The sequence below is a fragment of the Antechinus flavipes genome, chromosome 4 (genome assembly GCF_016432865.1).
Source record: "Antechinus flavipes isolate AdamAnt ecotype Samford, QLD, Australia chromosome 4, AdamAnt_v2, whole genome shotgun sequence".
Lineage (NCBI taxonomy): Eukaryota > Metazoa > Chordata > Mammalia > Dasyuromorphia > Dasyuridae > Antechinus > Antechinus flavipes.
In genome coordinates this window covers 261,520,375-261,547,829 of record NC_067401.1, presented here as the reverse complement: position 1 = coordinate 261,547,829, position 27,455 = coordinate 261,520,375, and the positions used below count along the sequence as shown (strand labels likewise).

Genomic DNA, 27,455 nt, shown 5'->3' with positions numbered 1-27,455 from the left:
GAAATTTGAACCCAGGTCCTTTGGGACCAAATCCAGCGCTCTTTCCATGAGCGAGCTACCTTTCCAATAGAAAGGTGCAGACTCAGAGACTGCACAAACCTAACCAACAAAATAATCCCTCTACCCCACCTCCCAAAAAACTCAGCAGCCGCCTTCAGCAGGCTCTGCTTCACTGAGGCAGTGAGTGTTAGTCATTATTTTAAAAGATATTTAATCATTTGGTTATCAACAAAGAGAGAATTTGCTGATTTCCTGCCTAGGAACAAGAAAGGTCAGCCACTTCCTAAGGAGTGTGCTTACGCAAGTGTTGGATATTCATACATGCGGTCTCTCGAATGTGGTCCCAGTTAGATAGATGCACAAGGGCTGTGTCACAGACACGGACAGACTGGTATGCCACAGGTTCCCTGGAAATGTTCCCGAGGCGGGGCGCAGTGTCACGCAAACCTTCACTTCCTTCTGTTTCCCCAGGTATGCGAGAAAGAAAAACTGTTGTCAGAAAGAAACCAGCTGAAAGCGTGCATGGGAGAACTCTTAGATAACTTCTCCTGCCTCTCCCAAGAAGTCTGCCGAGATATCCAGAGCCCTGAGCAGATTCAAGCCCTGCACCGGTATTGCCCTGTCCTCAGGCCGATGGATCTCCCCACAGCCACCAGTATTAACCCTTCACCCCCCAGCATGGAGCAAAGCCTGGCAGCCTCCCAGTGCGTCGGGGAAAGCATGCAGTGCTGCTTGGATCAGGGCACCGTGCCCCTCGGGACTCCCTGGCTCCCCAACAATGTGTCGGAGAATTGTACAGCTGGGAGGAGGTTGGATGGAGCTGACCAAGGTACCTACTCAGAAAGAGGGCCCTCTCTAGAACCAAGGAGCCAAACAGTGACCGTGGACTTCTGCCAGGAAATGACTGATAAATGTACAACAGACGAACAGCCCAGGAAAGATTATACCTAGTGACGGGCCCTGACATCCCCACCCAGACAAATGTTCATCAGTCAGCCTGTGGCCAGTTCATTTGTTGTCTAGAAGAACGAATTTGGTGCACACTACAGTGGTCTTAGCAGCAATACTGTTTTTAAGTATTTCCTCCTCCCTACAAGCAGGAGTTACCTAGTTATCTTCACAATGGTGCTATCCCTTGCCCAGGCAGGGAACTCAAACAGTGGCAACACTGTCTGTTTTTATATATTAATTTCAATCTTAACAGGGATGGACATAACACCTCTGAGGACCCAACCACAGATTATTTTCTCAGTGGCCCATGTCACAAAACCCTATCTCAGGAATTTCCTCTGAATGTTCAATTTTTTTTCATTGAAGACAGCTTCTATACACATCAAAGTTTTATAACTAAACTGTACATATAATATATATAATATATAAAAATATATCTCCATATGCAAAAGTCCCTGCATGCCTCAATTTTCTCATCCTAAAACTGGAAACTTTCATTTCTAATGTATAAACAAGTTCCAACATTCCTTTTTTTTTCCTTTTTTTTTTTGCCTTTGATGCTAGAAGTAGTTTGGTAACTTGTTATGGTGGTAATTTTTTTTCTTGGTTTATAGTTCATCAATATTACTCAGTTTGTACTTATTTATGGAAAAAATCAACATTGAAAGCTTATTTGAGAGTTGATTGCAGAGTTTTTGTTTTGTTTTGTTTAATTTTGGGCACAGACAAATGGTGCCATCTGAGCATTGTGGATTTTTTTTCTTGCAGATACTGTACAGTAATGGTCAACTTTGCCACTTGCACTGAGTTTGGGGTCAAACCTATTTTCATAAATGAAGTTGTAACTTCAGTATAACTCGAGTATACTGTATATTATTTGCTTTATAGTTTAAAAGAAAGTAAAACATTTTAGGTAATTAAAAAAAGCACTCAGGTGATAATTATGTAGAAGAAACAATCTTGCCAAATAATGAATTCACCCCCCAATTTGTAGATGATAATCTGCTTGAATATTTTTGTATTTCAACTCCTTAGCCCTCTCCCTTCCCCCTCCCCAAGCAAATTTTAAATGAGTCTAGTTAGTGGTAGATGCTTGATGTCCAGATTCCTAGGTGGGGAGAGAGTTTGGGCATCCCACTTGAAAAATGCATCAGTAACAGAACATCCAACCATGATTTTACACCAGGATTCTATAAGTGTTGGTGTCTAGAAACCAAGTTCTGTTTTCTTCCCCAAGTAAGTTGTGGTCTGGTCACTACTTACTCCCTGAAGGATTCTATTATAGGATCTTCTCTTTTGAAGTCATGGCCATCAACCCAACTACCTTTGAGAAAGTCAGTCTCTCTGGAGATGACTGAAGCAATTGGTTGAGCTGTAGGTTCACTGAACCAATGGTTGGTCTTTGGATGGTTCAAAGGGCCAGTGAAGCAAATGTGCCCCAAATAGGAGAGACAGCAGTGCAAGCCCAAAGTCTTCTCCTAGTATGGGCAGAAGAGGTTTTTTTTTTTTTTTTCCTCCCTTCCTGCTCCAAGTACATTGAGTTGTGTTTTGAGGTTACTTCACTGACCTGCTGCCCAAATACATCCATAGCTCATTCTGAGACTTTAGGCAAGACAATACCAGAACTCTTCCTAATGGCATTTTTTTCTTCTCTTGCTGCAAAACTGGTTGGCTGTGCACATCTGCGAAAGAGAGCAGCTTTTCCTCAGCACGGAGGGATGATGTTCTCCTCTGGTGCAAACGTTTACACATGAGGTGTGCACCAGTGTTTCTCTTAAGGCACTCAGTAGCTCAGCATCTTTCCTTAGGAGGAGGAATCAGCTCCCTCACTCCAGTGATACTTTTATGACATCATGAATATGGACACTCATGAATGCCCTGGTCTTGCTTAACACCCCTCGACCCCTTGGCTACAGTCTGGCTCTGGAGGAGAAATGTGTATGGTTTGATATGGGGCTAGGGTGGGAGGGGTCATCGGGGGCTAGGTGGCTGATTTTTGGTTCTTTGTGCCACTGTTTGGACAATATTAAAGCCGCATGTAAAAGGGGGAAGTTAGTATAAAATGTAGGCGAAAAGTGAAACCATAATAACATGTTTTAGTATTAACTTTTTCTGTACAAAATACTAGCTCTAAATGTTTAAATATGTATGGATGCCAGAAACTGTTGATTCACACAGTAGGGGAAAAAAAGCCTTTTCTTTTCAAATGCTTTCTTTTTGAAGACCTGCCTCTAGGTTTTTTTGTTTTTGTGTGTATATGTACGTGTGTGTGCGCGCGTGTGCCTGAAACAATTTTTTTGTAAGGCCCTCTATGGATAATTCACTTTTTTATTTGTTGTTGTTATTGTTGTTGGAATTTCTTGACCTTGTAAAGTAATTCTTTACTTCACCATAAGGTTTTCATTTGTGGGAGACAATGGTGACAGCAAGAATTTTAAACTAAATGTGAATCACATGATCACTTCATAGGTTTTTGTTATCTGGAGGGGGTCAGCTGACAGTATTTTTTAAACTATTTTTTGTTGTTGCCTTTTTAAATGACCTCCTCTTTTTTGTTTTGTTTTCTTTTGTTTTTTTTTTTGTTTTTACTGTTCTTTGAGTTTATAAATAACCAAGTCTGCACCAGCTTCTTGACATGATTTTACCCAATTAACAACTCATGTGCAACTGGTAGTCTTGACCTCATTCCATCCTTTGTGCATATTATTGTTCTTGTTACTTTGAAACACCCACAGATCTTGTGCCGCAGCTCTTAGTTCTACCTTGGCCCTCACTGATGGTGAATCTGTTTATTTTTTCCCTGCCCTAACTCTATCTACTACCCATCTTTGCCATGGGAACTAATGAGGAAAACCATTGTTCAAGGGGGAAAAAAACTTTTTCAAGCTTTTTAGCAATTGATTTTTTAAGTTATGTTTATTTTCCCCATGAAGTAACTAATTTCATATAATTGCTCAGATGCTATGGATGTGGTTTTGGCTATTCTGAACCATGTGCTTATATCTGTTACTGATTCATTTGGAGAGATTTAAAAGGGAGATAAACCCTTGGGAGGACTAGATATGGGACTGAATCCGAATTGGCTTCCATGTAGTAAGAGAATTTCCAAATTAAAAATTAATTACCCTTTTTCCTCTCCCCCTCCATGCAAAATAAAATTTTAAAAAACAAGGTAAAAGTACTAGCAAGAAAAACAACTTACACAAAATTAAAGTCTATAATTGTATTTTTGAAATCTCTTTCTTCCAAAATAAAGAGAAAACTATCCCTTAGCCATGGCCAAAGTGCTATTTCAGATTCTAAGTGGCTTCCATCCACTAAAACAGCCAATAATTGGGGCAACAGCAATAAGTAGACAGATCTCACCCCAGCTTAGTGTTCCCCTTTCATCTGCCTTCTCCATGCTCCCTGTATCGCCAGAAAAACCTCATTTCATTTAAGCTTATTGTGCTATTGTCACTCAAATGCTTTGCAGTGTGTATTTGTTTCTGCACATTCTCTGGGGGTGCCTTGAATAAGACAGAACTACATCACATACTGATTCTGGAACAAATTGGTTGGAAAAGAAAAAGAAAAACTCTCAGTCAAGTTACTAAGACATCCTAATATTTATACCGTGGATTTCCTAACGTATGATGACTCAGGCGTCAGAGTTGATGCTGCAGTAGAAGACTATTATTTTGTATAATGTTCGAGTAATTTATTAAATGTCTTTCTAAGGGTATGCTGCTTTTAAGATGCACTATATTTTTGGATTTAATCCTTATATTATTGTTTTCCCAAGGAAGTAAAAATGTAGTATTACAAAGGCTAACCATAGTGATTAGTAAGCCAACTACTACCTCTCTTTTTAAAAGGAGAGTCAGGACTAGCTGCAGTAATTGCATTAGATTAATCAGTGTAGGAGAAGCGTTTCTAATGTTAAATTCATCACTGCTGTGGAAAGGTCCAATGCAAATTTTCTAGCTATTTTAAATACTTTATAATTGCCAGTTTTAAAAACACACATACACGCACACATAATAAACACACACACAGTCACATTTACACATTTACAATTATAACTCTATTAGATGACAGTCTTTTTAATAAACCCAGAAAGTCAGCCACAATGTCCCGATTTGGAATCCACAGCACATTTTAGATAATCTACAGGTTCTAGACTGTGTTAAAATTAGAAATAAGAGGTTTAAAAAGAAAAAAAAAAAAAAAAAGCCAGAATCCCCCTAAGGTATACTTTTCAAGCTTTTGCAAGGTATCACCCTCTATCTTTGTCCTACATAGTTCTGCTTGACTGCACCTTCTCCATCACCCCACCCCAATTTAATCTAAGAATTGTTAAGTCTTTTCAAACAAGCCAAACACCATTAATTCTATCCTAAATCACTGAGAACGCATGCGCAGTCATTGCTTTTGAAGTTTTCCCAATGGAGGTGAATTTCTTGCCTAAGCAGGGAGTGCTCGTGGCAGCTACATTGCCACATGTCAATGTTAAAGATCCTGCTGAAGATACCGTAGCTACAAGACATTTTTTTTAAATAGAGAAAATGTAGATATTCTGTTGTGAGCTAGTATTTTCTTCTGACATTGTAGTTTTTATTCTAGATTATGTTTCTGGCAAAGCGATCCTTCGTGTGATTCAGTCTACGTGGATCTAGCCGCCATGTAGGATGCGTATGTGTGTGTGTGCGCACGCGTGTGATTATGTGTGCTTTGTGTATATTATGTATATGTGTGTGTATTTATAATACAACCTGAGCTATTTTATGACCCAAGCATCACCACTGATGCTGTAGAATCCAATATACATGAACATACTTATGTGTGTGCAAAAGAATATATGTATATAGAAAAGACCTATTATGGCGGATTGGGGATAAATTATTGATCTGACAGTGCAACAACCTAGCTTGCAACAAAAAGTAAATGTACAGTATTTTCCTACACTCCACCATGGTAGATGATATTTATACTAAACTAATATCAGTGACATGTTTTTAATTGTAAGCATAAGACATTGCCATTTTGTGAAGAAAACCACTTTGGTGAGGGGGGTCAGCTTGAGTCGTTTTTATTTAATGTTGTAAACATGGTAATTAGCCAAATCTGACAGCTGATGAAATAAACAGTTCTGTGAATTTCACTTTCATTCCAGTAGTATTGACCTCAAATCAAAGAATGGCCCTCTCTATGAGCAGAAGTGCACTAAGACCAGACATTTCACTCAGATTCACGTACAGTGCCAAAAAACGCTCTCCCTGGGGGAATAGAAAAGGATGGAGTTGATGGGAGTGGATAGTAAAAGAGCTGTGCCCCAGAAGAAAAAAAAAAAAGTAGAAGCAACTGGAGTTGGTCCCAGCGTTTTTTCTCAGCAGGGTGATTCTCAGACCTCTTCCATTTCTGGAGACCGGTGTGGGTGTGTGGGTGTGTGGGTGTGTGTGGGTGTGAATGGGTGTGTGGGTGTGTGTGTGTGTTTGTGATTCCCACCCACCTGGCTCACACTCAGAGTGTATCTGGCACGTGTGCCCACTATTGCTGCCTCTGAGGGCTCCGACTCACGGGCACCCCAGGAGCAAGCGGGAGCCATAGTGGACACAGCAGGGATAGCACCAATCCTTTCAAGCATCGCGTTGGAGTTGGAGGCCAGGAGGACCTGTAGAATTTGTTCCAGAACCAGTCCAATACAAGTGCACCTCTAATAAATGCCTTACAAACTTCAGAGGCCATATTCAGAACAGGGTTTTATCAGCGTATGCAAGGGGCTGTAGCCCCTCTTCTCTTCCTCCCCAGGTCAAACAGTATGGACAGTTTTCACACATATCTACCTGTATAATCCTCTGTACCTCTCATAACTGGTCAATGACTGTAACAGGTTACATCAGGTGTTTTTCTACATACTTTTTACACAGATTCTATGCGATTAATGTAACTTAATTCAATGCATCATTTAATTGTACTAGTTCTTAAGCTTGTCTTTATTTTTTTTTCTAGGTGACTGTGGTTTCTTGTGATTTTTATTGTAAAAATGAGATGGCTGTTGATGCTTATTCTCTGTTACTAAGAATTTTTACCTTTTTGGAAAAAAAAGAGCATTGCTATGAACTAATGAATTAAAACTTCATTTACTCGTTGTAAATACAGTATTGTGCAAAAAAAAAAAAAAAGCCCAACCCTTTTCATTCATTTGAAATTGCTAGTGTTAACTGAATTTTGTCTAGACACCATTTCTGTTGAAGAAATAAAGACATATCATTATGTATTGTAAATTGATTTTTCTGTCTCTGAAATTTTTATCCATGAATGTATTTATGTGTATTAATTATGTACAGTGTATAATAATATAACAATAGTATGATATTAATTTATCAGTGACCATTAAGATCATATTTGTTGTTGTTCACTCATGTCTGACCTTTTGTGACTCTGTAGACCAACTGTCCGTGGGGTTTTCTTGGCAAAGATACTGCAAAGATTTCCAGTGTTTTGCAAGCAAAGCTTAACTGATTTACGCAGGATACCTAATAAGTATCTGAAGTCAAATTTGAATTCTGGTCTTTGATTGCAGGGCAAGTATTATATCCACTGCACCACCTAGCTGCCCGAGGTCACAATTTTGCCCTAAGAGCATCTATCTTGCTCTAGTTTGAATATATGTCTGTTTAACATGTGATCTGATCAGATACTTTGAAACTGATATAAATTCTAAATTTTTATCAGGTCCTTTGATTCCAAAAATTTCTAACCTCAAGAAGCTTGATAAGGTAAATGAGACAGATTCATAATCAACATACTTACTGAGAGAATAAGTTAGTTGAGGAGAAAGGACCCAATATTGGGAGAGAATCTATGATGTTAACCTGGAAGATCATCTTAAAGAAACTATACCTTGAACTGGTAAGGGGATATAGATGTTGCAAACTGGAGGCAAATTGCTCTTCCCTGTGTGCAAGATACCTTAGACAAATGTTTGCAGAGCAGGATAATGATAGCCAGTTGGAAGGGACCAGAAAAAAAGATTTGGCCAAAGTTTTCAGTGAAAAATCAGAAATGAATCTTGCATGTGATATCAAAAAGAAGGTCTGTTTCTCAAAGCATCCTGTGCACAGTCATAATCAGTACTTTAGAAATTCACAAAGAGACTAACCGAGAAAATATTCTATTTGACATATGGGAAAACTGAAGGGGAAAGTGACTAACTTGCTGGCCTACATAAGCCCTCTGCCATCATACAATTTTATTATATTTATTGATTCGAGGTCTTCAAATATTTTCATTCATTTGTTCAGTAAATTAAAAATTACAGCAGTGCTATGATGTGCCAAATACATAGAATCAGCATTTTGTTTGTAAGACTAAATAAAACTGCAGACACCTCAGGCAATCCATTCTATTGCCTCTGGGTCAATACTTCTTTCAAGTCATTTCAGGAAGAATTTGGTTGTTGTTCAGTAATTTCAGTCATGTCCAACTCTCCACAATCCCATTTGGGTTTTGGGGGAAGTTTTTGGCAGAGACACTGAGGGAGTTTATCACTTTTTCCTGCAGCTCATTTTATAGATAAGGAAACTGAGGCAAATAGGATGAAGTGACTTGCCCAGGTTTTCACTAGTGTCTGAGACCAGAATTGATCTCAGTTCTTTGTAACTTTAGGTTCAAGGCTCTATTCATTTCACCACTTAGCTGACTTATAAAACAAGTCTCAAATGCATTCTATAGTAAATCCTTGTTAAATTAAGCATTCATATTATAATGCAAATTATATTTATGTTTGTAATATGAATGATCAAAAACATTTTACTAAACAGAATAAATGTGAACTGTTTAAACATATAATGTTTATGAAAGAGGAAATAAGAAAAGGAAAAGGAATAAGCATTTATTCCTACCATGTTAAGGCATTGTGCTAAAAGCTTTCCAAATATCTCACTTTATCTTCACTTGGAAGATAGGTACTGTTATTATACCCATTTTTATAGATTTTTAAAAAATGAATCAGATGGAAGGTAAGTGACTTGCCTAGGAGTTAGAGTAGTGTTAAGCACCCAAGGAAGAATTGAAATCAGATTTTCCTGATTTCAGGCCCCATCACTGCACCAGGTAGCTGCTTCTACTGAAGCTCAGAAGTCAGTGAATTTCCTTCTTTTTTATAAATAAGAAAACCTATCTGGAGGAGGAGGGTAGTATAGATGGAGTAAGTTGTCCCAAGTCATATATACAAATGACTTAGCCCTTGTAAAATCAAAAGGGTTAGAGCAGCATCCTCCAAGATCCCTTCCAGATCCAAGTTTGCCATCCTACCCATGGTGCTTTGAATCTCAGCCCAATAACTTTCTATTGTACCATACTGACACTCTCAAGTCTGTGGGTAAAGCTGGTATCCATTTTAAAGCAATACTTCAGAAAATATGATTTGCATTCATACTATGAAAGTGTTCATTAGGAAAGATCCATTTACCCACATTCTTACAAAAAAAAAAAAAAAAGAGCTCCAGCAGGAGGTAAATCCAACAAGATGAAGAGCCTATCACATGCAATTTATTAGACACTCATTATGTGCCAAGCATTATGTGGCACCATGCTAGGTGACAATAAGACAGATGAAACATTCCCTGCCCTCAGTGAGCTTACATTCTACCAAGGAAAGCAATATGTATACTTCTAAGTATATAAAAAATTCTAAAAATAATGGCTAATATATATAGCACTTTACAAGCATTATCAAATCTGATCCAAAAAATGTATTCAATGTTATGAGGACAGGGGAGGCACTAGCACCTAGAGATCTCAGAAGGCTTGAATATATTGGGGCTGAGCTTTGAAAGAAACTAGCAATTCTAAGAAGTGGACAAGAGGTAAAGAGGAAATATATTCTAGACATAGGGAAGTTATGGAAAATGAAATGTTATGTGTAAGGGAAAACAAAAAAAGTCAGCTGGACTTCACCAAAGTGTGTGAAAGTGAGGAACGTAATGAGTCTGGAAAGCAAAGTTTTGAAACCAGGATGTAAAGAGTTTTAAATGCCAAGCATATTTTGTATTTGATCCTAGAAGTGATAGGGAATTACTGGAGTTTATTAAACAGGATAAGAACGTGGCCAGGCAGCCATGTGGATAATGGAGAGGAGAGGCAAGTCAAGGAGACAAATTAGAATATTATTACATAATGAGGAAAATGGAATGGAGGCCAGCTATTGTGGGTATAAACAGAGAGTACCAAAAACAAACAGTGGTAAGGAATTGGAATGCTATATACACAAATCAAAATATAATTTGATTAGAGAGAGGACATAACCAACAGGGAATCTAAGAAAGTTTCACAAAGAGAGCATATACCTCAGCCTAATCTTGAAAGAAGATGTTATCTGTAACAAGTAAAAGGAGTATTAAAATAGAGGGGGCAGCCCGTGTAAAGATGTGGAAGCATAAATGAATGGATGAATGTTAAGTTCAGGGAACTGCTGATATCCAGTTTGATTGAAATGTAGAATGTATGAAGGGAAGTTATGCAAAATGAAGGTGGAAAGGTTGGTTGGAGCCACATTTTGGAATTCAAATATTTCTAGCTACAGAGAACTACTGACTGCTTTGGGACAGGAAAATAACATGGGTAAATGTGTGTCTTAGAGAGACTGTTCTGATTGCTGAAGGAGAGACTAAGATCACAAAGACCAATGAGAAGGCAAAGGATCAGGTGAGAGGTGATGAGGCCCTAAATTAGGATAGTGACAATATAAATAAATGAAGTGGAATGGTTACAAGAAACATTATGAATGATACAACTTGATTTGCATTTGACTCGAATTGGGGAGCTGGGGATGAAGGAGAGAAAACAATCACTAATGATTGATTTTATTAAGCTAGATGTCTAGGAGAACAGAAATGCCTTTGATCAAGAGTTTGGAGGGCAGGAATAGTTTACCTAGATGAATATACAGATGACCAAATGATGGATGGTTGACTTTGTTTTATATGTGTATAAATATATACATCCCCCTGGGAAAAACCTATGAGAGGCTTTAGATGACAGCTTGCTCCAGCTGTGTCACTAGAAAGAAAATCTATATTGAAAAGATCGCATTTCTAATGGAACACACACACAGAAGCACATATATAGATATATATATCTACATAAAGAGATGGGATATATGCCATGCAGATACATATATTTATAATATAGCTATACAGTATATGCTCCGGTGAGAGAGATTCCTATTTACATAATGTTGCCAATGCCAAATGTCTGACAAAAACAAAACCACCATACAAATTGCTTAAAACAGAACAAAAGAAAAAGCAGCCTAGATCTGGAGTCAATAACCCGAATTATAAATCCAGCTTTATCTAAGTGACCTTTATCTCTGAATTTCAGTTTCCCCATCTGAATAATGAAAGTGGTTAGCCACATGACCTTTCAGGTTCCTGCCACCTCTAGATTGACAATCCATCAGTGCTATGATCACCAATATGGTGGGATGAATCAATCAATATGCCAGGTGCTTAGGGTCCAAAAAGCAAATGAAAAAAATTGCCTTTGCCTTCAGGAAGCTTATATTTAGTTTCATGCACATATAAATAAATGTATACAAAATAAACATAAGGTGATATTTTTGAACTAAGGTCACTATCAACTGGGAAAGAATCAGCAAAAACTTCATGTAGAAGATGCCTTTAGAATTATTACCTATGGAAAGAAGAGCATATGAAATGTTCTTTTCTGCAGCATTTTAGTAGACACAGCCACATCTTACATCCAAACATTTCCATCTACTCACACAGCTACCATCTTAGTTCAGCCTTCATCACTAAATTATTTTAACATAATTGGTCGCCCAGTCTTCCCCCGCCCCCAACTCCAATCCATCCTGCTCAGCTGCCAAAATAATTTTCCTCAAACACAGATCTGATTATGGTTACAGCCTTGTTCTAAACTCTAGTGACTATCTTCTCTAAAATAAAATATAAACTCTTCTGTTTAGCTCTAAAAATCTGTCTGGTCCCAATCTATCTTTTCAGCTCCTGGGGGAGCAATTGTCCCTGCCACTCAAACTGGTTCCGCCAGGGTTCCTCACCCAATTCCCTCCGCTCACATCTCTACGTTTTTCAGTGGCCATTCCCTGTACCCAGAATACATCCCTCCTCCCCTTCTACCTTATCTACCTTATCTCTTTAAGATGTGACTCAAGAGCCACTTTCTACACCATGGGAAGTCTTTCCTGGCGCACACCTCACCTCACACCCTCCATATAGACACTCCATACTCCACACACACTCCACACTACTATTTGTATTTATTTATAGTTCTTGTATCTATTTATTTATTTATTCTGTATCTATTTATTTGTGTACTTGTCGTGCCAATTCCTTAGAACCCTGAAAGGGGGGGAAATTGTTTCGTTCTTTGTATCCACAGGAAATAAACTCTGGTTGACCGATTAATTAATTGATATGTCTGCCAGAAACAACGAGGTGGGAGGGAAAGGGATGTAGTCTGGGATGCCAAATCCCGCTCCTAAAAAGAGAGCGTTCAAGGCCAGGGGCATCAGGGCAAACGCTGCTGGCGGGGCCAGTTGCTCCCGGGAGGCATCTTTCTTCTAATTCGCGACTGCGAAAATTGGGAGAGGGAGTTCGATTGATTTTAATAAAACACACAAACCTTATGAGAGGAAGTGCGCCCCCTCTTCCTTCCCCTTTCCCGTTCTGTCCAGGGTGCCTACCATAGCTTAGGGGAGCATCTCTAGTCTAGGGTAGCTGCAGACGTAGTCATTCTGTACTCACTCTAGTCTCCGTGAAAGGAAATATGTGATGGGCTGGAGGGCCGAAGTGGACCGGGATAGGCATCAAAATCCCACCCAATCTTCCCCCTCCCCACAGCGGGTTGCAGCGAGATGGGAGGGGCGTCTGGAGGACCGGCTTGTTTTGTTTCCGGGAATTCTGTCAAAATCTTGCATTTCATTTCCCGACGATTCGCGGCTCTTGTTTCTATCGAGCTTTCGGTCTCCAGACAAGCATTATTTTTTCATGACAGAACAAAGTGCTAAGATCATGTTCCGTAGAGGAATGGAGGGAATGGGGATGGGTGAGCGAGGAGAAAAAGAGAACTCAATTTATAGGACTTTTTAAAGATTCTTGCCTTCCCCCCAACTTCCTTTACCTCAGATATTACCCTGGCCTCCTTGTGAGTGCAACTGGGATTCTAGAGAGCTGAAGTTCAATCAATTGTTGGATTTTTAGCCCTTTGACTTTTGTCAATTTTGCAATAAGAACTCGACTCTAAGTGGAAGGTATGAAAGCCTAATAGTTTCACGATGTAATACTAATGAAAGGTATTGATTTCGGTGTTGAATGATTTCAGTGTTTCTCTGTTCCATGAAAAAGTTGTACATCCTGGTGAAATAATTAGATTGAGTTTTAAGTTTTGAGTATCTTTTTCTGCTTTTAAAATATATGATTTATATATATATATGAATATATATTAAAATGCATTATAAATTCATTTTGCTTGTAATGCCATAAAAAAGAAAAGGCTAATTGTGATTATATCTGTTGTTTGTTTAAAATATTTTATTCTTGATATTCATAGCATAAAGGATATAAAAGCAAATTATAAAAGAAAATATTTTTTTAAAAAAGCCTACCTAAAACCTTTTGATTTAATAATCAAAAATTAATGTCAATTGATTCATGTTATCCTCCTTTTAGTGGACAGCTGATGAATGGACTCAGAATACACATTGAAGTATATTATTTTTCTTTCTTTTAACAAGGCAAATGCATGTATATATATACATATATATATATATACAACAACAAACAAAACTCTTTACATCATATATATGAAAAGAGTTTTGTTTTTCTTGCCTTCTCAATGGGTGGGAAAAGGGGAGAATGGAGGGAGAAAATTCAGAACTGAAAACAAAATTTAATTTTAAAATTTTAGTATCAAGGATCACAGTTTTGGGGGGTTGTTTGTTTTTTGGGTTTGGTTGTTGTTGTTGTTGTTGTTTTGGTGTTTTGTTTTGGGGTTTGTTTGGGTTTTTTTGCCTTCTAATAGATTACACAGAGCCAAAAGGAAATCTTAACAAATAAGGTGACTGGACTGACTCCTAAGGTCCCTTCTTGTTCTAGCTATATGAGCTAATTATTTAAAGCAAAAAAAAATTCTAATCCACTGGCCTCTACTGTCTCCTTTTCTAGTCTTGGGAGAAGCTGTAATACCTCATTGTAGTAGAAAGAATGTATAAAAGTTGAATTGTGTGGAGAGGGAGCAGATCTCTGGTAGTTAAATGAATTTGGCTGTTCTTTCACTTATTTGGATCTTGGGCAAAAAGTGCAAGCATATCTCTGCTCTACAGGATATCTAAGAAAGGCAAAGAAATTATGTGGAAACTTTTTTTTTGTGAAAGAACACTGTTATTACAGGTTTCTCTTTATTATTCTTAGTGTCCTGATAGTAATGGTGGTGATCATAGCAGCAGCAGCAGCAGTAGCAGTAATAGTAATAACAGTAATATTTTATTTCATGTTTATTATATGATGACAGGCACTTCACTAAGTGCTTTAAAATTATTATCTCATTTGATCATCACAACTATACTGAGGGGTAGTAAGTGCTCTCACTATACCCATTTTACAGATGACACAAACATAAATCAAGTACATCAGAAGATAGATTTGATTTTCCTGAGTCTTTTTCCCTTTCACCTAACTGCCTCACTAAATAATAATGGGCAAGAGGGTTAAGGGGAGAGCAGAATACAAAAAGAGTATAAGGAGCAATGAAGATTTTAAAAGGTGAAGAGGAATGATCACTTTCATTCTTTTCTCTAGCTTTTTGGGCCCTGACTATTCCTTTTCAAGTCTTAACCAAAACCATTAAGGAGTTCCACTTCAGTGTCTGAGAAGATAGCATTGTTAATCACAATCTTTAGTCACCAAGTTTCATGACTTGGCCTTGAGTTGACAGAATACCTCCCCCATTTTGACTTACAACTTTCAGAGTAAAGATATGGACAGGCTAAGTTCTTCTGGAAGTCAGGAGGTTAAATGAAGTTGCCAGAGAGTTTAAATCAAGAAATCATTCAAAAGAGATTTGGAATAAAGAGGTATGCTTCTGAATTCCTGACCTGCCACAATATGCCTGCAAGACGTTAGGCAAATCAATTAACTTTTCTGGACTTCAATTATCTCATCTTTAAAAAATGAGAGAATAGGACCAGTTGGCCACTAAAGTTGCTCCCAGCTATAAATCTGTGATCCCATGATCCCTGATGTTAGCACGGAAGAGACAGAATTGTACAGTGAAAAGAGGGCTTGGTATTAGCAGAGAATTTAATCCAAATTCTGCTTCTGACACCAGCTGTTCTTTGAGCAAATAGCTTCACCACTGTGCTTCAATTTCCTCAACTGAACAATGGTAATATTACCACTTGCCATTTTTATTTCACTATACTATTATATGGATTACATAAAATAACATGTAAAATACTTTACAAATCTTAAAGATATATGCCATTTAAAATAAATGAGTCAAATTGAAAGCTGATTCTTTTTAAGGAACTTTGATTTGGAATTTTGATCTAATATTTATTCCATAGAATAGCCCCCAAAGTAATAAGTATTGGCAGAAGAAATGGGCATTCATCCATGTCTTTCCTAGGCATTGTGTCATTTTAATGAGGATGCTTATGTAACTATATCAATCATTTTGTAAGGAGGGAAAGGTCCGGACCTGTGATTTTATTGGCAGAAGTAATTCTCAGTATGCAAACTCCCTCCATTGTTAACAATCATTGGTACTAATTTTAGAGGGTAATTTTAGAGGATGAATAAATTAAATGACTTGCTTAAAGGAATACAGTCCTGAGATATTAGAGAAAGAATTTGAATTCAAGTCTTCTTGACTCCAAGAATATATTTCAAGTTACTACCCCACATTGTCTCTCATTAACACTTAACAATGATTTTGCCTCCTAATTTTTGTAGCAAAGAAAATAGTCAAACTTAAATATTTCTAAGACAAGGAAGGCTTCTCAGAAATTTGGAATTGTTGCAGATAAAAGTGGGTTTCCAGTGAAGATTATTTGTTCCTTTTCTGAAATGATTTTAAAATGCCAATCGATAGTCACCTGGCTGTAATGATATAGGACCACATTTGTGTCAGAGATTGGGATATGGACTAAATGACTTCTGGAGATCCTATCTGCCTTTTAATTAGATGGGCTTACTCTAAGGTGACATGGCATCTACTGCTGGGATCTTAAGGCATGCCAAGAAAATCTGGGAGTAGAATGTTTCAGTCAATAGATAAGCCTGTCTCTTTGACACTCAGTTAAAAATGTCTTTATGAAGATTTCAATAATATAACGTGCTCATATGGAGGTCCTTAAGGCATTTCTCAGAATTTATGCTCATGTTTGCCCAAATTTTGCATAGTGTCCAAATGTCATTATTTGATGCCATCAATTCTACAGCATATTTCTCAAGGGTACTACTGGTTCATTCCAAATAATGGAAAATGCCAAGCTAATGTTCTAAGTACATGTAAAGCATTTGTGGGCTATTATTAATGGCAGATTGACATTTATCCTACAAAGCTTTCAGGCATTTTTAGAAAACATGATTAAAGCCCTAGTGATTAATTAACATCGAGTTCTGTTGACTGCTTTGCAATCTATTCTTGAAATCCAATTTACATCTTGTGCAATCTTCACCCACCAAAGCCCACAGGTCAGATTTCCAACTAGTATAGTCATCTCAAGCTAAATTTTCTGAACTATGTGGTTAATGATCTTAGATGTCTGTTGAGCAAAGAACATGGGCTTTAAATTCCCAAATAGTGGTTTAGGCTTCAGTGAATTACAGAGATGAAACTGAATACTTCTTGCTTGCCATTTTCCATAAACATTACCACCAAGCACGGACTAAATAGAATTCACTAATAAAAACTCTCTTATTTTTGGTAGGGGTTTTGAGTTGAGTTTTTCTTTTTGTCCTATTTAGATCTAATTCATTTGTTAGCTCTCATTTCTAGTAACAATAGCTCACATCTACATAGCATTTTATTGTTTACAGATTTTTCTCATAAAAATATTTTCTTTTTTTCCCCCTTAAAGCTAGGTCTTCCTATCTCACTTAGACCAGAAACACATCAGCCACTCATTGGTCTTTCTTGGTGCAAATTAGTACAGAAACTTTAGGTTTTCCCCTCCCCCCCAAAAGAACTTACTATAGCCCAATTGCTGTTCAGATTCCCAAGGTTCAGCAGTCTCAGTCTCTCTAATCTGGCAAAGACCCTTTGAAGTGATAAAATATTATTGCCTTTATTTTGATAAAAATAAATAAATAAACTTGAAGCTCAGAGAAACAAAGTGGTTTGACCAAAGTGACATAATTAAAAAATTGCAAACTCTGGACTGGAAAATAGATCTTTTATCTACTTACTTTTTCACATGTTTTTTCAGTATTCATTGTTAGCATAATTGGCCAAATCTTATCAGTGAATATGGGGAATTTGAATATTTGGGAAGGATTAGCACCTGTGGTATAAGAGTTTGCTGAGCCCTTTTTAGGTGTCTGTCAACCAACCCACACCCATGGCTCCAAGAAGCTGTACCATGGGCTTTAGTAAAGCCATCTTGACAAATGGGCTAAACCCGTTTGAGGGGAATTCAAACCCCTCAGTGAGTTAGGGCAATGTCCACCCCAAGAATGTGAAGACTCTCCCTGGTGGAGTGAGAAGATGAGAACAATTTGTTCCAATGACCAAGAATGTAGCTTTGTAGGTATTATGGAGAGATTAAAGATTGGTCAGACATCCAAAATGTGAAGGCCATTTCCTGTCATACCGACTTTTGTCCCACCACTGGACTTTGATAACTCTGGGAGAGTGAAGCTGATGACTTCGTGCAATTCTGCCTCACTTAAATCCAATTCATGAGCAAGTCAAATCACCTATGAAGTCTTAAATCTTCTTCTAAAATGAAGGTCAAACATCAATGAATAAGAATTCTTCAGGATTTACTTAGGCCCCAGGATAAGGCATGTTGTCTGTCTGTTTTCAGTGCCCTAGTATATCAAAGGGAATCTTACAAAAGACAGTTCAACCAGTTTAGTAGAACTTGTCTTCCAGTTCTAAACAGTTTGACTAAAAATTTATGGATTTAAAAAATAGAGTTTCTATGCTGTCCAATATCAATTTATTATTTTTTCAATCTTCAACTCAGTTTGATGTTATATGAACGAAACATGAGAGTTTCTGTACTTCTGAAAGGAATTTTCATAAACTTGAAAAAAGACTACTATAAAATCATAAGATCCTAGATGTAAAAGTAGAAGAGTTCTCAGTGGTTTTTGAATCCAATCCCTTTGTTTTAGAGATAAGATAATTGAGATAAGGTAATTAATCCTGGGAGATTAAATAATTTACCCATGATGATTTAGCTAATAAGTATATAAAGTAAGATTTGAATCTGTCTTTCTGACGTAAAGTCCAATTCTCTATCCACCATACCCATGCTGCCTCACTGTTAAGATCTACCTAAAGCTCTATTAGTATATAGGAAGTTTGTCCCAAAATTCATGGTTGAACATAGAAATTTAGAAAACTTTTGTCAATCTACAAGTTACAAAAATGGAAAGTAACATGTTCTACCAGTTAAGATAACTTGTTTTTAAAGAATATACTTTGTGGGAATGGGAAAACATTGGAGTGTTTGTTGAGAAGATGTTATATCAAAACAACATGTGTCAATTTTAAAAAGTCACTTTTATCAATCAACAAAAAATTATTAAGCATTTCCTATGTTCCAGGTTTTGTAAAAGCATTAAATCGCTAATTGTGTACTTTGTTGAATTTTTTTGAGATGACAAGCTTGATTTGAAGGAGTTTTACTCACCTCCTAATTTTGTAACTTCCCAGAACAGCACATTAATTCATCATCTAGCATCCATAGCAAATACTAATAAATGTTTGTTATTAAAGATGATGATGATCACTCTACTTTTTTTGGTTTGGTTTTATTAAGTCACTATGAATGTCATTAAAAGTAAGACCAAATATCAATATTAGTAACTATTAATACTAAGGAGAAATTGTATTTTTTTTAAGTTGAAGTTTCATAATACCAAAGATTTAACACAAATTACCTGAAACTGGGTATAAAATGTTAAAACACTCTACCTCATAGAATTTTAGTGAAAAAAAAGTAAAAAAGCAGAAGGAAAAAAATCAGTTCCTTGGTTGCCTCCTCTTGTGTATATTACAGAGGAAACGTTTTGTAGAATAGCTGGACAAATTTCACATATAATTATGATGAAATATTATTGTGCTATAATAAATAATGAGCAGAATACTTTTTTAAAAACCATGGAAAGACCTATACAACCTGATGCAAAGTAAAATGAGCAGAATCAGGAGAATGTTGTATATGTACAATATGTGCAATATTGTACAATGAGCAATTGTGAATGGCTTACCTCTTCTCAACAATACAATGATCTAAGACATCTCTGAAGGACTTATAACGAAAAATGCTAGAGAAAGAACTGATAGAGTCTATATACAGATTGGAACATACTTTTTCACTTTATTATTCTTGGGGATTTTTTTTCTGTATTTTCTTTTGCAACATGGAAATGTTTTGCATGATTGTATATATACAATCTATATCAAATTGTTTGCTTTCTCAAGGAAGGGAAAGAAAATGGAACTCAAAAAAATTTTAAATGAGTGCCTAAAAATATTGTTTACTTGTAATTGAGAAAAATTTAAATTTAAAAAACAAATAAGAGTTTTTAAAAGAAAACAAAAGATGGAAACAAAAAAGAGGTCCTCTGTTTCAGTGCTCCTACAGTTGCTAAACATTTTGATGGTCCTATAATTTTCCCTGAGCTTTCCTTGCATCACATCTATTCTCTTTTAGCATAAACTGAACTTTAAAAAAAATCAGTTTCCTCTTTAAAATCACTCATGGACTTCTTCAGTTGAGTAACAAACAAAAGAATAGAATCAGTATCCCTAACTTCTGTTAAAATATGTCTTAAAAGCTAATTTGAGGCAAATCAATGCCAGTTTGGAAAGAAATAGGGGGGAAAAAGGGGGAATTCCGGAGGGAATCTAGAGAGAAGCAGTTCTAAAAAGCACCAAATGAACTGTTAAAGCAAACTATTTGAAGCAGTGTAATATGTAAATGTACAAATGTCTAATATTTAAAAGTTCTTTTTTTACAATTTTTTTGTTCAAACATACTTTTTGAGAAGTGATTTTGATATATTTGATATATTATTACCATGTTGAACTATGGATGACAAATAAACCAAAAGGTTTCTTTAGTAGTTTTCTCCTCTGTGTAGGGGTATAATTTAAATGCTTCCCATACTACCTTACTCCATTTATAGATGGATCACCACTTTGTATCTCTGGATACAAAGTTTAATGATACCAGAGATCGTGATAAGAATGCAAGCCATTTTCCAATTGATAAATGGTCAAAGAACATGAATAGACAATTTTCAGATAAAGAAATTAAAACCATTTCTGGTCATATGAAATGCTCTAAATCACTACTGATCAAAGGAATGCAAATTAAGACAACTCTGAGATACCCCTACATACTTCTCACATTGGCTAAGATGATTGGAAAAGATAATGATGAATTTTGGAGGGGATGTGGGAAAACTAGAACACTAATACACTGTTGGTGGAAGTGTGAATTAATCTAACCATTCTGGAGAGCAATTTGGAACTATGCTCAAAAGGTTATTAAACTGTGCATACCCTTTGATTCAGCAGTGTTACTACCGGGCTTTTACCCCAAAAAAGATCTTAAAGGAGGGAAAGGGACCCACATATGCAAAGATGTTTGTGGCAGCCCTGTTTGTAGTGGCTAGAAACTGGAAATTGAAAGAATGCCCCTCAATTGGAGAATGGCTAAATAAATTGTGGTATATGAATGTTTTGGAATATTATCGTTCTGTAAGAAAAACCAGAAGGAAGATAGCAGAGAGGCCTGGAGAGACTTATGTGAACCGATGCTAAGTGAAATGAGCAGAACCAGGAGATCACAGCAACAATATGATTATACAATGATCAATTCTGATGGATATGGCTCTTTCCATGAGATGATTGATCTCTTTCCAATAATAAGATGATTGAGGCCAGTTTCAATGATCTTATGATGAAGAGAGCCATCTACACCCAGAGAGAGGACTGTGAGAACTGAGTGTGGATCACAACAAAGCATTTTCACTTTTTTGTAGTTGTTTGCTTTTATTTTGTTTTCTTTCTCATTCTTCTTTTCCTTTTTGATCTGATTTTTCTTGTGCAGCAAGATAATTGTATAAATATGCACACATATATTGAATTTAACATATATTTTAACATTTTTAACATATATTGAATTACTTTCCATGTGGGGAGGGAGTGGGAGGAGGAGGAGAAAATTTGGAACACAAGGTTTTACAAGGGTCAATGTTGAAAAATTATCCATGCATGTGTTTTGAAAATAAGAAGCTTCAATTTTAAAAAATTGATACCAATGTTGGAACCAAATTGCCATATGCCCCCTGGATTTTAAAAGAAAATGAAATAGAAACTCTATTTTAAAAAAATCAAGTAAAAAAAACCAAAATGCTACATAAAATTGAAAAGCTTTGCTACAAGAGCAAAAGAAGATGAAGATAAGATATATATATGCTTTCCCAAGATCACAAAATAAAAGCCTATCTGTAAGAAGTATCCAGATCCTCAAGCATGTTAAGTTTTCAGCCCTGTCTTACTGCTTTCCATAAGTACTTCTTGTTGTATGTCCTTTGTTTTCTAGGAGGACCAATGACATCATAGGGTGATGAGTTGCCCCTGAATTAGATTTAAGTGAGGCAGAGTTGTATAAAATCATCAGCCTCACTATCCTTCCTAGAGTCATGAAAGTCCAGTGGCAGGATGAAAGTCAAGATGACTGCAAATGGCCTGGGATGCAGTGGATGACATCTTTGACATCTGACCAAGTTTTAAGCATTCCACAGTACCTGTTTCAGCCTTCATGACCATTGGAACAAATTGTTTTCATCTACTCATTCCACCCAAAGGGAGTTTTCACCTGCTTGGGGTAGTCATTCCATTAACTCACTGAAAGTTTGAGACTAGTCCCTTCAAACTGGTTTAGTCCATCTGCCAAGATGGTTTTACCAATGCCCATGCTATAGTTTCTTGGAACCTTATGTGTGAGTTGGTTGACAAATGAATACAAAAAGTGGATGAACACTTCTGTAAAGGACTCAGCAAACCCCACACCACAGATGCTAGTCCTTCCTGAACATTCCATGAGTGAAAGTAATTATAAGAAAGGCAGGTCCCCAGAATGAAGGGAAGATGTTTCTTTGTAGCAGAGATGAAAGACTATGGATGTGAAAAATTGCATAGAACATAAGACTTGGCATATGAGTTGGTTAGTTTCACTGAACTCCTTTATATTGTAACAAGGAATGACTCAATGAGTAGGGAAGAAAGGCTGTATTCAGAATCTAAAGTAATATTAAAAAAAAAAAAAAGATAAAGAATGTTTTGAAAAGTTTGGAGGGGAAAACGGAAGGAAAAAAGAAAATAAATATATTTTGTGCGCCACTCTCTCAGAAAAGGAAAGAAGGAACAACAAAAATTATCTTGCTAAATATTCAAGTTTAAACAGAAATAAACGGCCATTCATAATCTGTGTTCAATTGGTATTACCATCAATGGTCTCTAGGTGGCAGAAATCATCCAGTGATGTAGATAAGACATTAATTTCAAGATAGGTTTGTTCCTTATGTAATATTCAGAGCAATTGGATAGAGCAAATAAGAAATTAGTTATTTTTAGTTGAGGGAAGGTTCTCTGGAAAAATCCCAGATCCACTGAAAACTCCTCAAAATTTAAAAAAATGAAAAAGGAACATGAGAAATTACTCTATTTCAGTGACAAGAGGATCTTGAAATCTATTGTATAGCAGAAAGAATTCTGGATTTGGAGTCATAAAATCAGAAATAAAAGTTGTCATGGTTGCCTTCCTCCTAGGAAAACAAAGGATACAAGAGGTAGCTGAAGATACCCTAGACACAGAAAAAAGCTCAACCTCATGGCTTACTTAAGATGCCTATGTAGAATTCCCTTTCTGATTTAAGCTTAGAAAAATTTTCTACCAAGAAAAAGGAAACTGAGTATAAGTTTTGATACATGACCTTGCCACTTATATACTTGGGATAATCACAATCTCCCTGAGCTTCTGTGTTCCTCATCTGTCAAATGGGTATAACAGATATCTATCAAATTGGACTATTGGAATAGTTAAATGAAATATGTAGATATATATATTCCACATACATATATTTATGAATATGAAAGTATCTTATAACCATAATACACTACATAAATGGAAAATATCATTATAAATCAGCAAGAAATAATAAGCTTAGTGTAGAGATAAAATCCTTATGATACAAAAGATAGGGAGAAATAATTTTAATAACTCACATCTATGTAGTACTTTACAGTTATAAAGTACTTTAAATATAGTATTTCATTTATTAGTTTAATCTGGGAAATTCAGTTCCTATCAAATGATGTTTATTTTTAAGTCATAATATAAACTGACAATGAGGGAAAGGAACAATTTCAGATCCTATGATACTTCCAGGTAATTCCTGCCTCACGAGGTGAGTGAATTGGACAAGATGGTCACTAAGCTAGGCGTTTCCTAACTCCAAATCTATAATCCATCAATTCATATCTTGGGATCATTTTAATAATGAAATTTCCTTATCTAATTATGGCTTTTTCAGAGGGCAGAACTTGTCTAATATTCCTCTTGTTTAATGTCCTGGTCAAAAGCAAGAGATTTTCTTTTCTCTCTTTTGCCATAAAATAAAGGAAACTAGTTACATTTTATTTTTTTTAATTTACTAAATCTTTATTGTAAAATATTTGTAGAAGACTGTTTTAAGATGCAGAGATATTCAAATGGTGTGAATTCTTGCTCATATACATGAACATACTCCTTTTTCTATAAGACTACACTGACTCAAGGATAAATGATCCCACAAAAAGACGCATGTTCTCCCTCTCATCTCTCTCCTATTCTCTCCATCTCCCCATCATTATACCTTTTCAGAAAGAAGGTGTGAAAAGGTAGCCTTGAGGAAAACAATAAAGAAAGTATTTGCTTAGGGGACCATCAGAGCGTCCAGTTTTGGTGAAAGCTACACAAGCAGGCTATATCTTACACAAGCAGGGGCCTTCTGGTCTTTACTTGCCATTGACATTCTAAGCCCAGTGTCTGAAGGCAGAGGTGGAGAACTGGAGGCACTGTCATCTCCCCAATGCTGAACATCAGAGACAGGGCTACGCCTGGAATCAGAGCTTTCTGAAGCTCTGGATAGGAAACTGGCTTTGCCGCTACCTGGATGAGACCCTCTCTCTGCTGAGTCAAAACACTCTCTCATGATATTCTTAGTAGTCTTGCAGTGAGTAGTCAAATCTATTGATGTTCTTGTTGGGTTCCAAAGACTCTGAGATTGTTCCCCAGGATGTAATGTGCAGGAAGGGCAATTTGCAAGGTTGCATAGCTGTGGTCTGGAAAGAATGCCCCCCCTGCTGAAGGAAGACTGTGGGTGCTGTCCTTGGTACTGATGTTTGCACTGTGGAAAGTACTGGACACAACAATCAAGGTCCTGGGGACAAACAGAGCTGAATTGCAGCATTCTGTGATGCTGATCCCTCCTGGACCAGTTCTTTTTGCCAAGTGGAAAGGCTCCCTCAGATTGGTTGTGCTGATTGGGTTGCCAGGCTGGTTTATGCTCTGTATTATCAATCCCAATTACTTGCTGCTGCTCTGGCCAGATGGGTTGAACAGGCTGGAACAAAGCAATGTTCTCATGCAATAAAGAGTGAGTTACACAGGGCTGGGTCACTGAATTTCTACTTAAGTGACACAGTTCTCTTTCAGTATCCCTGTTGGACCCTCCATATAATGCCTTCATGATTTTTCTGATTCCCAAGTGAAATAGTTCCAAAATGTTAAAGAACAAAGAGATAGCTGCTATGCTGTACATAAACAACATGAAAATGGTTTTCTCTGTGGGCCTTGACACAAAGCAGTCCACTAAATTGGGACAAGGAAATTGACTACATTTGTAAAGGGGGTGCATTTGGAACCCATAGAGAATATACTGCCCTATCATGAACCCTACTTCCAAAACAGATCTGATCAAAATATGCAGAATATAAGTACGCAGCAGGCATCCTTTCAGGGGTGCCTTGTGTACCTTCCTCTGTTCCTCTAATCTCCTCAGTTCCCTGTCTATTCTTTGGTACTCCTCCTGGTCCAGCTCAGGTTCCTCCAGCTGGGCTCGAAGTTGTACTTTCTTCCTCTGCTTTTCCTTTTCAAAGGCCCTGAGTCTATAAAGTGCATGGCTCATGTATACCAGAGAGGGAGAAGATACAAAGATGATCTGTAAAACCCAGTACCTGATCAAAGAAATGGGGAAAGCACCATCGTAGCAGATGTTGCGGCAGCCAGGCTGTCGGGTGTTACAGGTAAATGCTGACTGTTCATCATCCCAGACATCCTCTGCTGCCACTCCAAGCACCAGCATCCGAAAAATGAACAGGATGGTCAACCAGATCTTCCCCACTAAGGTTGAATGAAAGTGGACTTCCTCCAGAATGCTGCCCAACAAGTTCCAGTCTCCCATGTTCAAATACTTGTGTCTGCAACACACACATGTTCACAAAATAACAGCTTACAGAGAAGCAGCAAGCTACAATGAAAAGTATAACGATGGGCAAAGATTTTCATGGTCTTCAATATCAGATAAAATGTTGTCTTTTCTATTGCTGATATTTTGTGATTTCTTATTAATGAAACAAGCTATCTCCCAGATGGGGTTATATGTCATTGTAGAACTCTTCAAGTAGGAGAACAATTAGAAAATTTGTTTCTACAAATATCCTGGCATTCAAAGGTCCTCTGAAATATAGTCCAATCTACTTTTTCAGATTTCATCTCTTATTATTCTCCATCATAAACCATGCACTTTAATTTTACTAAAAAATCTTCTGGCCCTTCCAAATATTTCTGGTTTTGCACTATTAATTGCTAAGCTCTCTACCTTTGATGCCTTCTTTTATCTGAATCTTGTCCACTCTTTAAGGAGTTTAATTCCCACCTCAGTGAAGTCTTTCCTCACCACTTGCCAGCTCATGGCTCACAATCCCCTGATTTTACTGTGGTCAACATTCCTCATAAAATTATTACATACTAACTCATGCAATTAAGTATCTTTTTATCAGTATATCTGATGGTCTCTCCAACTAAATTGTAGAATCTTTAAGGGCAAAATTGTCCTTTATTTTTTCCTCCCTGGCATCTAAAATAGTGTCTGCAGTTACTAGGTATCTACCAATATTTGTTGATTGATTGATTTTCTCCTTCAAACTTGAATCCCTTACTTGGTTCCATAATTAACATATTTATTAATCAGGAGAGAAAATATAATAGTTTCCTAAGTATTATGACAGTTTTTATGAAAAAACTAATGCTACTAATGTACAGTTGGAAAAGCAATAGTCTACATGCCTATAACTTGAGGAACAATATTGAAGTCATGTTTTATTCTTTCCTCTGATTTTTTTCTCTTCCAACTCCCAACCATGTTCAAACAGATTTGGGTACTGGTCCCTACTTTGTGACTAACTGGCTCTATGACCATAAGCAAGTAATTGCACTTTTGTGAGCTTCAGTTTTCCCCATTTATAACATGAAGAAATTGGACTAAATGACTGAAAGTCTCTCATGCCCAGATCAAATTAGCAGTACAAGTAATGTAAGAATATAGAGCCATAAAAAGAAACAAGAGAGACAGGATTGGATCAATGGAGATGTGTTAGTAATGGAAATTTTGGAAAATTCATTGACCTATTCCAAAGAGATGGGAACATGCTGTGTTTCTCTAGAAAAATTAGGAATCTTGAGCAAACATATTGCTTGTAGATGTTCTTGTGATGATCAAAATCTGCTAAAATCTAGGAAAGTAAAATTCAATAGGGATAAATGTAAAGTACTACACTTGGGTTCACAAGGCCAACTTCGCAAAATAAGGAAGATGGAACTAAAAATCAAATGAGATATTTGTAAAGTACTTAGCTCTGAGCCTGGAACATAATGTGTGCTTGTTTCTTTTCTTCTTGTTAATTCTACTTCTGCATTGCATATTTACCTCTTCTCTACTCCCACAGCTATCACCCTAGTTCAGGTCCTTATCGCCTCTCATCTGTACTATTGCAACAATCTTTTCATTGGTGCCCTTGACCCCAGTCTCTTTCATTTCCAATCCATTCTTAACATGTAGATTTTAAAAATTAAAATTTTAAAACACAAGTCTGACCATGTCATCCCCTTGCTCAAAAAGCTTTAGAACTTTCCAAGGATAACATAAGAAATCTTCTATCTGGAACTTAAAATCCCTTATAATCTT

At 36.8% G+C, this 27,455-nt stretch overlaps 2 protein-coding genes across 3 annotated transcripts in view; one reads left to right on the top strand and one right to left on the bottom strand.

Moving 5' to 3' along the window:
• The window catches only part of BACH2 (BTB domain and CNC homolog 2), a 420,011-nt gene extending 412,790 nt beyond the window's left edge, over window positions 1–7,221 (top strand). For both annotated transcript variants that reach the window (XM_051997402.1, XM_051997403.1), the window contains exon 7: window positions 472–7,221. In XM_051997402.1, the coding sequence (XP_051853362.1) occupies window positions 472–951 (480 nt within the window). In that variant the 3' untranslated portion in view covers window positions 952–7,221. The remainder of the gene's footprint in view (window positions 1–471) is intronic.
• On the bottom strand, window positions 6,123–25,673 carry GJA10 (gap junction protein alpha 10). Its single transcript, XM_051996719.1, has 3 exons — window positions 24,204–25,673; window positions 6,443–6,604; window positions 6,123–6,209 (listed from the first exon to the last, which is right to left on the bottom strand). Exons 1-3 carry the CDS (start codon window positions 25,671–25,673, stop codon window positions 6,123–6,125), a joined length of 1,719 nt encoding a protein of 572 aa, XP_051852679.1.
• Window positions 25,674–27,455: the final 1,782 nt, after the last annotated feature.